This window comes from Mustela nigripes, chromosome 9 (genome assembly GCF_022355385.1).
Source record: "Mustela nigripes isolate SB6536 chromosome 9, MUSNIG.SB6536, whole genome shotgun sequence".
In the NCBI taxonomy this organism is placed as follows: domain Eukaryota; kingdom Metazoa; phylum Chordata; class Mammalia; order Carnivora; family Mustelidae; genus Mustela; species Mustela nigripes.
In genome coordinates, this window is record NC_081565.1 from 4,347,601 (window position 1) to 4,358,789 (window position 11,189).

Sequence of the window (11,189 nt, forward strand, 5' to 3'; positions counted from 1 at the left end):
GGCCCTCACACGCCTTTCCATGGTGTTTCCACGTTCCCTGCAGATGCGGGGGCTGTTGTTGCTCGGCCTCCCGTCTGCCACTGGTCTGCCCTCAGCTCGGGGGATCTCCTTCAGGGTGTCCGTGCGTCTTGGCTGCAGCTGTAAAGAGATTAGAGTGAAACCCTCAAGCCAAACAAAAGACACCTTTACGGAGGCCCTGGCACGTGCCCCAGGCTGTGTTCGGTACTTTACAGACAAGGTCTCACCCTTCTCACACAGAGCTTGATCTTGAAACTGTGGCCACTTTTCCAGCAAAATGAAGCAGCAGGGCCCCTGTCCACCTGTTCCCACCCGGACAGCCCGGCCTCTGCTCTCACCCCTGCCGCGCCGCCAGGCTCTGGGGGACAGTTAGAAGCCCTGCAAAGCCCGTGCCGATGGCCCCTTCATCGGGCAGAGAGGGAAGTATTGATCTTGTCTAAGTAATCCCTAGTCCCTCCGGACTGCGATGGTTCCTCCTCGGGCCTCCAGGCCTGGCGAACCCGCGGCATACAAATCAGGGCGCAGATTGGAGACTAGGGCCGCATGATAAAAACGAAATTGCCTGCCTCTGCTCTACTGCACTTTTAGCTCACTTCTAGAAGCATTTCCCTCCTCCCTTCCCCATCACCCCAACCTCCTGCCCCCCAGCACTGTCAGGGCTGACTTCATAGCATTCCCATTTTGAAGTCATGATGGCTTCTCTTTTCACGGAGTGGGTACTTCGGGGACTGGTTTTACTTATTCTTCATAAAGCCAGTGCTCCTCCTTGGAGCCGTGTTGCTGGCAGGGATCACAGTCTCTTGAAACGTTTAACACACGAGGTTCACATCTTGGACTGCTGGACCCACACAGAAAGTTCTCATTCCATGATGTTCCAGTGGCCTTCTCCTTAAGGGGGGGGGGGGGTCTGTCGTTGGCGGAACCCTGAGTAGAGACCCGAAACTCTTGGGCTGATCTCCTTGTGGAGCATTCGAGCATATCCAGTGAGTGAAAGTTTCGTTTTTATTCTTTGATTTGCGGCGTGGGTACAACCAAGTGGCCTGTGTTTGGTTGGTGCCCCCTTGAAGCCCATCCGGGAGGCTTCTAGCACCAAGAGCTGCTCCGCGCCGACGGTCTCCCTGGTTCTGAGCTGGGTTCTCCGAGCTCTTGGTAACTAGAAGCTGAGGTGGTAGGTCACACACATCAGGCAGTGGGTGGGTTCCTGGAGTGGGGCAGACAGGCTCATCCTTTTTTAGAACAAAGGGCTTTAATGTCCCCGCTGGTTGGCCTGAGGGTGGAATTCTGCACGGATGTGCCCTCAGGCCGTGCAGCCAGGCCCTGCAGCGGAGTCCACTGAAAACCTAGACCCGGGTCTGCCAGTGATCCAGCCTCCTGCTCCTGTACCAGGGCCAGCGGGAGAGTGATGCGGCCAAGGTCACCCAGATAATTAGCGATGAATCCAGGACTGAACCCTGTCTCCTGACAGCTGCACATCACCTTTCCCAGCACGCTGCCTTTGGTTATGTTAATGTAGGCCACAGAGAATGTTTTCTTCTGAGGAAGTAGAAGCAGGTATTGGCTGGAGGAAAGCCGGAATCTGGGCTTCAACCAGGCTTCTCTTTTAAATAAGCAACTCCTAAACACTTGGGCACTTAACTTTCCCTATTCATCTTGTGGGACACACTTTTAATAGAAGCCTCAGCGTTGCTGGCTTAGTGGGGGTGGCCTTGGGCCCCATGGGCCGTGTGCTGGCAAACAGTTGGCTCTGTGCTATTGGCCCATCGCAATAGGAAACGCGGTGTCACTGCCAGAGCCCAGAGCCGGCTCAGCGCCACTGGCCGCAGCCCTCGCCCTGCTGGCAGGGAAGCAGGCAGTGGCCCGCAGCGGCCCGTTCATCTGTGGTCCCTAGTCGTGCTGCCGTCACAGTCACCTTGGGGAGCTTTGTAACCACACACATCCTGGCCCCCAGCCTGGCTGGACTCCCTTTTAGAAGCCGAGGGATGGTGCCCCCCTGCACGGCCTCACCTCTGTGCTCCTCGCCTCGGCTGCTCTGCGAGCCCTCCGCCCCGGCCTGGAGGGCCGCACACAGGCAGGGTGATGCCTACACCCTTGGGGAGCCCAGGAACCCCTGAGAACAGGCCCCGGGCCACCAAATAATGCAGTGCAGCCGCTCCCTGACTCACAGAGGCTCAACTTGGGATCTTTCGCCCTTACAGGGTGCGAAAGCAACACACATTCAGTAGAAACAGTACTTCGAAGTTTGAGTCTGGGTCTTAAGCTAGCGACGAGCGAGAGCTATGGTCCTGTCTCCTGATGCTGCCGGCAGCCGCTGCCCTGGGTCAGCCCCGCCTTCATGAGGGCCACCGGCCCCCCCACTGTGCGCAGACGGCCGCTCTGTGCGGTGCTCTCAGCAGAGTCTTCAGTACGTCACATAAGACACCCTGCGCTTCATTATAAAGTCGGCTTTGTGTAAGACGAGTGCCCAGCTGTAGGCGAGCGCGCGCGCTCGGAGCACGTGTGAGCGAGGCCGGGTGACTGGCTGCGTCTCCAGCTTAACACCAGCGCGAGTCGAGAAAAATCTGCAGCACGGACGGTCTTTTTAGAAGAGGAAACTGCTGAGGAGTGAGAGCATGTTGAGAGTTTTGCCCCCTCCGTGTGTCGCCGACTCTGTTTGCCACCTCTCCGTCCTTTGTTCTTCTCCAGCAGGTTAAGCACAGTCTTTGCGGTTGCCATGACCTTCAGCAGAAAGTAGCCCTGCCGGCCCCAGCCCTGTGCTCTCGGCCCCGCAGCTGGCCAGAGGCCACCAGTGGGAAGACGAATTTGGACTCGATGAGCCAAATGTAAAAGAGGACCCCCTCTGGGTAGCAGCCCCCCCCCCCCGTTCTGTCACACCTTCATTAACGTGTGTGCAGCTCTCAGAAGTTCGCCCTGCCCTCCCTCATTCTGCGTGGCAGGGAGACTCCACCCAGAGACCTTCTGGGGGGCCCAGTGGGATGGGCGCCGGGGCTGTGACGGGGCGAGAGGCAGAGGGAGAGCCACATGAGCGGCAAGAGCTGGGCCCCGAGTCCTGCCTCCTCCAAGACCTGAGGGCCCTTCCCTTGTAGGGAGGGGGTCGCCTGGGTGTGCCGCTGCCTCTCCACACCCCTGCGGCTTCTGTCGGGGCGCAGGCGCCTGCTGTGCGGCTCTGGAGCTGCTTGAGCGGCCGCCCCACACCTCCCGGGACTGCTTCCTCTCTCGGGAACAGGCGGGCTCATCACAGCACCCTCCCGCCTGGGCCGTGAGGATGGGGTCCGAGAATGCCCGGAAGACCCACGGCAGGGCGGGTGCTGCTGTTCTAGTGCTGAACCCTTGTCTGAGGTCCTGCGGCTAAAATGTAGCAGACCACACTCAGATCCGCTCAGACCCGCGCCGACTCCTGCCACGCTGTGTGGTGTAGACCACCTCGAGCGGGGCTACAGGCAGCTCCGCGTAGCCTTGGGCTGACATGACTCGTGATGTCCCGCGCACCTTCTCACGCTTGGGCTGGAGACGGCAGAAGCTCCTCGCACACAATATGGTGCAGGAGCTTCAGGAGCCTGTTGTGACTGGCATCTCCTTCGCCAGCGTGTTGACTGACAGCTGTTTCAAGGGCTCTTGAAAGATTCGTTTCTCCCTGGGAGCTTAGTTCCCCGCCAGTCTGGGTGCCTGAAGACCTTCCCTGCCAGTCTGCGCTGGGGAGAGAATTTCGGGAAGCCCTGGTTGGCAGAGGAGGAAGAAGAAGCTGATGGGGGGACTGATAAAGCCCCTCAGATCCATGATGGCCGCTGGGGTGTCCCCTCCTCAGGAACCCACCAGCGGTGAGCCGGCGGGGGGAGGGCGCCCCACACCGAGCCCCAGGTCTGCAGTGGTCCTTGCCCGGAGGTGGAAAGAGACCGCTCTCGGCGGCAAAGCCCCTGTATGGCTGTCTGCTCACTGCTTTTTGGTTTTATTATTTTTAAATAAGTTCTGCCCCCAAAGGAGGGGCTCAAACTCACAGTCCGGGGATCAAGAGTTGAACCCTCTACCGACTGAGCCCACAGGGCACCCCGCCCACTGCTTTCTGAGTGGCCCGATCCCTCTGTGCCTAAACTTCTCCTGCCCTCGCTGCTGACCTGGCATCAGGTCCCCTCTGCTTTTCTCTACGGGGTCCCCTGTCTTGCTGGTCTGTTGTTACTTTGCTCCACCTTCCCTTGCCACCGCTCAGCTTGAGGTCTGCTTTGATCTGTTCTCAGGGCTTTCCTAACCGCACTCACTGGAGGGATGAATGGCCTCCCCTCCGGGAAGCATTAGTGCCCTTCCTCTGCCTCCCCCACCGGGCAGGGTGGCTTTGATCTCCCGGTGGAATCCTGGGAGCTGTACCTTACTTGGGGGCCATTGTGGTGGGGCCCAAGCCTCGGCTGGACTGGCACAGAGTAGATTTAAATTAAATTGGTTAATAGCAAAATGTTTTTGTTGCCTCCCAGCCTGGTTTTTTTTTTTTCTTCAAAATCTTGGATGCTGAGCAAAATACAAAACAAAACAACAAAAAAATTTTCATTATTGAAAAGTTTAAAACAAGAAAGCAGTGAAGGTAGAATGCTTGACAGAAAGGAAGGCCATCGCGGGTGACTTTCCCCGCACTCTGCAGCCATGGGCGAGTCTGGTGCCCCCAAGTCTGGCCGCAGGAACCCCAAAACCAGTAGTGAAGGAGCTTGTGAGGAAGAGAGAGAAAATACAACAAATCTGTCAGTTCTTTCTCATTCTAGTAAGATGTCTGTCATATGTGATGGGAAAGTGGGGACATTAAATGATCGTATCAGCACAAGAAAAACTGCCACCGTTTAGCAATATAAAGGAGTAGTTTGTACTGGACCTTGTGAAGAAGTGGCTAAATTGGGCCGGATTGCCAGCCTACTAGTAGAGAAACTAATGAGGCACCCTCTCCAGGAGCCAGAGGCCGAAGAGCACTAAGCTGGATCTGGAGCAGGACCCGGAGGATTTTCTGGTCCGTTCGGTCGGTTGTTCTGCTCTCAAGTGCCCAGCTGTCTAGCAGCCACGTTTGCACATCTCCTGACCTGGGCTTCTCATTGGGCCTCTGGTGCACTGAGGACTGCACTGGGCTGGGACGCGAGGCAGATAATGCCCTGGCCCCTGGGGCTGTGCCTTTTCCAGAACCTGCATTGCAGGCCAGGGGTCCCTATTGGGAGGGGTGGTCCAGGCTTGGGGCCCCCACTGCCCCTCCCCAGCTGTGTGAGCAGCCGCCTGCCCAACCTCTGGAAGTCTCCGTCTCCTCCTCTTTAAAATGAAGAGCAGAGTACACCCACCTCAGTTAACTTTCAGTGTGCTGCCGAATTTTATATGTTGGTCATATACAATGTTTCCTATTAAAAATTCTACAAAGAAGAGCAAAGAAAACATGCAGCCAAACAAAGCAGGCCAACCTGGGCCGTGGCCTCTAGACAGCCAGTGTGACTGGGGAATTTGGCCCCAGGACAGTTGCTCAGTCTGCTGAAGTGGACAGATCTAGCCCCGTCCCAGGGGACTCCTGGGACTAGTGATGAGCTCTCCGCATCTGGGGAAAGGAGCGTCCCCGTAACTAGGGGACAGCATGCCATGGGCGAGCAGCGCCTGGCTTCCCGGCTATGACAGCACTGACACGGGGGGCAGGGCTTGTTAGAAGCATTGTAAAGTAAACAGCAGGGCTGGAGAAAGAATTCTCCAGAAACTCTCTTTCGTAAATGTTCCACAAAATGGCATGTGCATGGGTGGTTTTATTTAGCAGTGGGTCTGGGTGGACAGGAAGCAGCCTCCAAGCTCAGGGGCCGTGGGGCCCAGTTTGCTTTGCTGTGTTTTTATGGCCATAATTTCACCCCACCGATCACCACCCACCATCTTGCCAAGTTATCATTACTACTGTTTAAAAAAAAAAAAAGCATTGCTCATTTTAGAAAGCTGTCTGTCAGAAATGCTTAAAATAAAAACAGTCTGCACTTGGAAGGATAAGTACCACTTATCTGAAAGTCACTTGGGTAACAATTTCTCAGCAGTGTTGGATATGTGACCTGTAGCTTATGTTTCCAAGAAAGTCAGCACAGGTCTTCCTGGTAGGTGGCCTTTGGCGAGTGGGCGTTTTTAGTTTACTTCTTGATCCAACAAATATGTATTTATTGAGCAGCTGCTGGGTGCTGGGCGGTGTTCTAGGGCTTGGGGACGTAGCATGGACAAGATGGGCCTGATCCTGTCCCCGCAGAGCTAATCGTCTTGTGGCTTCACCAGCCACCAGGCAGGCCACGAAGTCCAGCAGGGAAAGAGTGCTTGTCCGGAGACGAGAGGATCAGAAGGGAGAGGAGACCGGCAGGGCTGCGGCCTGGCTGGGCGGGAGGTGCTTTCCACGCACGGCCATTTATTTAAGGGAAGTGAGGCTCAGGTTCCGTAAGCTAGGGAGCCTGTGTCCTCTGTCTGGAGCGTGGCCTCTCTGACCTTGAGCGTGGACACAGCTAGACTGACTACTAGATTGTTTGCAAACTCACCACGTGGAGCCTGGAGCAGCCTTTCTGGGTTCCTTCCACCTGATGGCTTTGTCCCCTGCCGCTTAGGTCCATTGACACATCACGTGGTGTCCGAGGACATGTAGAAACTGGGGAAGTCTACACCAGGTAGACCCACGCTACTCCTGCTCAGAGTTGAATATTTTACATGGGGTTTTATTGTTTGTGTGTTTCATTTTGTTTTTTAACCATAACATTTACAATGACCAGAATCCTACTGAAGGCAGTCAGCTAAACCAGGACTTTGAACAACTGTCAGACCAGGTATTAATTATTAATTTGCTGCTTGGTGGCAGGCATTAGAGATTTCAGAACTACAAGGGATCTTAGATTACTCCTTTGTTTTTCAGAAGGGACACTGAGCCCCAGAGAGATGAAGTAGTTGGGGGCTTCAGCCCACGGTGCCTTGTCTGGTCACCGGTTGCCTCTAGAAGGCCTAAAGCAGTCTTGCCCTCAGCCCTGCTGATAAAGCCTCTACTTGGAGTTTGGAGATAGTGGGTATGGCCCACCAGGATGCTGAAAACGGGCCACAGCTTTGGGAGAGAAAACCACATTTTGAGTGGCAAGGCACCTCGGAAGGGTAGTAGGAACTGTGAGACCCAAGGGAAAGATCGTGAGAAATTGCCAGATTCTGGGTGATGGAATCATAAAATCTCTCCAACAACAAACTGTGAGACAGAATGAGAATTACAGGAAGCAGAAAGACCAGTTCCCCGCCGGGGACGTCGTTCCAACGTGAAGATGAAGTCGAATGTGGACAGGTGGAAAAGCTTCTTTGCATCCGTGCAGTCTCATCCTGCAGTGACTTAGCTAAAAATCTCTGGGTCCTGCTGGCCTTTCCCCCCTCCGCTGGCTGTGGGCCATGGCCCTCCTCTCAGGTGCACACCCCCCGCCCCCCGCTGCAGCTTCCAGTTGTTGCTGGAACTCACTCCTCTACCTCCAGGCCTGAATGCTTGGTGTCCTCCGCCTACGACACTCCTGCTCCCCAGCTTTGTTCACTGATTTTTGTACTTGAGATTTTGTTTTAGATGCTCTTTCCTTCAGATCGCTTTATCACAGAAAGGGAACGCGTTGGTTTTCTTTTCTCCGTGCTGCTTTGGAGTGGCCTCTAACCCCTGTCATTGTCCCTGGTTCCAGGTGACAGACCACGCCACCACTGCCCTGCTGCACTACCAGCTGCCCCAGATGCCGGACGTCGTGGTCAGGTCCTTCATGGTGAGTGGCCGCAGGAGGCACGTCTCCTTCGAAAACCTTGGCTCCCCCCAAGTAAGAGCGGGCAGCTCAGAAAATGGCTGTTCTGCCTCTGGGCCGCGGGGCCTTGCTGTGGGAGACGGGCCAGCCTGGAGAACTGAGGCTTTCTTTACACTGGGAAGGAATTTATGAGAATCCGTTTCCCACTTAATTAACTGGTGTACTCTGTCAGGCTGAACAAATGGTGGTTTCAGAAGTGATCTCCCAACACAGTTACCCACATTGATTTAGTCAGTAGATATTTATTGAGCGCCTCATCTATGCCAGACCCTATGCTTGGCGCTGAGCAGGTGCCAATGACTAAGGCAACTCTTGCAGTGCCCCCCAAGACATGTACATTCTCAGGTTGGAGCTCAGGATGGGGAGTGACCCCAAAACAGCCAGACAGCCATTGTACTGGTGTGTTGGAATCGGCTCCGTCCAGCTCTTGTGAAATGTCGAGAATTTTGCAACCTGGTTATTCGATTACTAGTAGCTTGAAATTGAACCAGAACATTGGCACTGCCTACATCAGCGAGCGCTGCAGGTCAGAGCCCGCCGCCGCCCCAGGGGCTGGCTCATCTGCACGCCTCTGCCCAGGTCTGCCATGTGACCCCCCGGCCGGCCCGCGCTAGGTCCTTCCAGCCAGAATAGCAGCTGTGCGTGTCCGCATCATGCGGACATGGCTTCGTGGTCTCCCCTTGGTAGGCTCCTTCTCTGGCTGCGGCTGAAGCTCCCTTCTCAGTGCATGCTGGGAAGGTGCCAGTTAGAGACCTACTGGAAGACCTACCTGTTAGCAAGTCCAAATCAGCGTTGACAGCCAGGTGGAGTAGCGCTCAGCCGCGTCATCACGTCAGTTTGCCTCAGCAAGTGAGCTTCTTAGAGAACCCGCAGTTCATTTCTTGGAAGACACAAACCCGACTTATTGATCGGCCTCACGGCGCTGCGGGGTGAGCGAGCAGCCCCGGGCGCTCGGCCGAGCCAAGGGGGAGGATGGTCCTCTGACCGCCTCCGCGAGCTCTTCCCTTCTGGACGGATAGAGGGTCTTGCTTTTTAACCTAACATGTTGTTATGCCCAGTTTCCCTTTGGTAACTGACTCTGGGATTTGGGGAGGATCTGGCTTTGGTCGCCACTGGAGGATAAACAGTCCAGCTGAACGGTCATCCGCCACCGTGCACTTAGAGCCAGAACCTCGGCCTCCTGGCCGTTGGAAGGCAGACAGCAGCGATGGGCCACAGTCGGCCACCGCCAAGGCAGCTGTGGTGGAGACAGAGGATTTGTATCAATAAACTCGACCTCCCTCTTGAAAGAGCAATTTTCTCTTATCGACATAATTCAGGAGGACATTAAAGGATGAGATTCATGTGCCCCTATCACAGTGAGAACTTGCTTAACTTGCTTGCCTGTTGTGGTGGGGTTTGGGTTGGGTTGGTTTGGTTTTGTTTTTCTTTTTTTTTTTTGTAGCAAATCTCCTTGAGTCTGAGAATTGAGTTACGGGAGTCTCATCCTTATGTATGATGCCCGGGAGAACCCTGCACTCTGAACCACTCAAGTGTATATTCGCCTCTTATTATGTTATTTGGTGGCACCAGGGTGTCCCCGCCCTCCCCCAGGTGCGTTGGGCCTCATTGTGACAGTGAGCGATGACCTCTGAAATCAGATTAGAAGAAGGCATGTTGACCTCAGGAGAGAGTTCGAACACTGTTATCGACGCAGAGTCTCCCTCCACAGCGTCCGTGCCTGCTCCTCGGCCAGGAGCGGGGCGAGGACCAGTGCGCATCTTCAGGGGACACGGGACACAGGACTGAAACATGGTTGCGTGCGGCCCCGAGCCCCAGGCTTTGCGCCAGTGCACAGCCGCTCCTCCAGGGAGCACTTCCTGCCCCTGGGAGCAGGAATTCCTATTTTAAAAATACCCTCAGCTGCGGGGATGGGGGGCACTGGGACAGCACCAGAACTGAGAATCAGTAGCCTTGTGACCTTGTGGACTCTGCGTGCAGCGCTCTCTGAAATAACGGGCCGTCTTTTGGGTCACAGCCAATTTGAGTTCTCTGGCCTCGAGGTCACGGGGCTTGACAGGAAGGATGACACTGGAAGCACCCAGGTCCCATTTCTTCTATTTCTCTCCCCACTTCTCTTTTTAGACCTGGTTAAGAAGTTACATAAAGCTGTTCCAGGCCCCGTGCCAGCGCTGCGGGAAGTTTCTACAAGATGGCCTTCCCCCGACGTGGAGGGATTTCCGAACCCTCGAAGCCTTCCACGACACCTGCCGACAGTGACCCAGCCCCAGCCCCAGCCCGGTGGGCCTGTCAGCCCCGCCCAGCACCTTCCCAGATGAGCCCTCCGTCGGAGGATGGCTCAGACCTGTCCTCACGGCCCCAGACCCAGGTCCCGCGCTCTGCCCCGACCGTCAAGCTGCCCGTCCTACGTTAAGGCTGAGCTGCTTCCCTGGCAGATTCCATCTCGTGTGTTTGGGACTAATTATACACTGTCACTGGTTTATGGAAGGCAGAGAGGACCTTTTTAGAACTCAGAATAAGACAGTTATGCAGCCTGTTCTTTCTCGCATGTTAGCAGCGCTGGCAAATTGATTCTCCTGGGTCTGTGTTCTAAGTCATTTTCATGAGCCGTTATCGTTTAAATGAGCCCGTGTTCATGCATATTGTCACGCTGGGTGTTTGGTTTGGTTTGGTAACTTATTTTTTTTTTTTTAATAAGCACTAAACCTTTTGTATCCCGGACAAGGCTTTGTCTCCTATTTCTTAAAGCACCTTCTGCACTCAGTTGAGTGAACATGTGAGCGGATCTGGGCCTTTTGAAAAACAAACAAACAAACAAACACTTAGTAATGTCTGTGTTTAAAACATTGTTCTTTCCGAGGACACATTTCCTTGCTTCTTGCTTTTAGGAGAGAGGACGGTGTTGGCAAATACGCCATTTCAGAGATGTTTTTGCAGTTTGCAAAATGGATTGTTCTTTTTGAGGAAGAAAGCACATACATGTTTCTTTCTGCTAAAGCAATAACACACATACTTACCAAAGGGGAAGGAATCTGCCCATGTTACCAGCCAGAACACATGTAAGCAGGCATGAGAAGGACGCCTGGCTTGTTTGTCCCATGTTTTATCCTAAATATTACTGTGAACAGATGCCAGCCCAGTTCATGCAGAGCCTCGACCCCAATATGGAAAGCCGTAATCTATTTATATGAAGAGACATTGATCTGGTGAGGGTCTTGAAGGAAGGGGGAGTTTCCTAGAGCGTTCCCAACCCAACATCTCCTTGCTATGAAGATGCCAGCAAGGCACTGCCTTCTCGAGATGTCCAAAAGAATGGGTGGTTCGTCCCTGTGTGCCAGGACCTCTCGCGCTCTCCCCACCTGCCTTCTCCAGGCTCAAAGGAGCTAAGGACAAAGG

General features: G+C 54.6%; 1 protein-coding gene across 1 annotated transcript in view; it reads left to right on the plus strand.

The window, feature by feature from the left end:
* The window catches only part of MED27 (mediator complex subunit 27), a 191,785-nt gene extending 181,272 nt beyond the window's left edge, over positions 1 to 10,513 (plus strand). The window contains exons 7-8 of the mRNA XM_059410484.1: positions 7,680 to 7,757; positions 9,918 to 10,513. Coding sequence (XP_059266467.1) covers positions 7,680 to 7,757; positions 9,918 to 10,052 — 213 coding nt within the window. The 3' untranslated portion in view covers positions 10,053 to 10,513. The remainder of the gene's footprint in view (positions 1 to 7,679; positions 7,758 to 9,917) is intronic.
* The last annotated feature ends 676 nt before the right edge of the window (positions 10,514 to 11,189 follow it).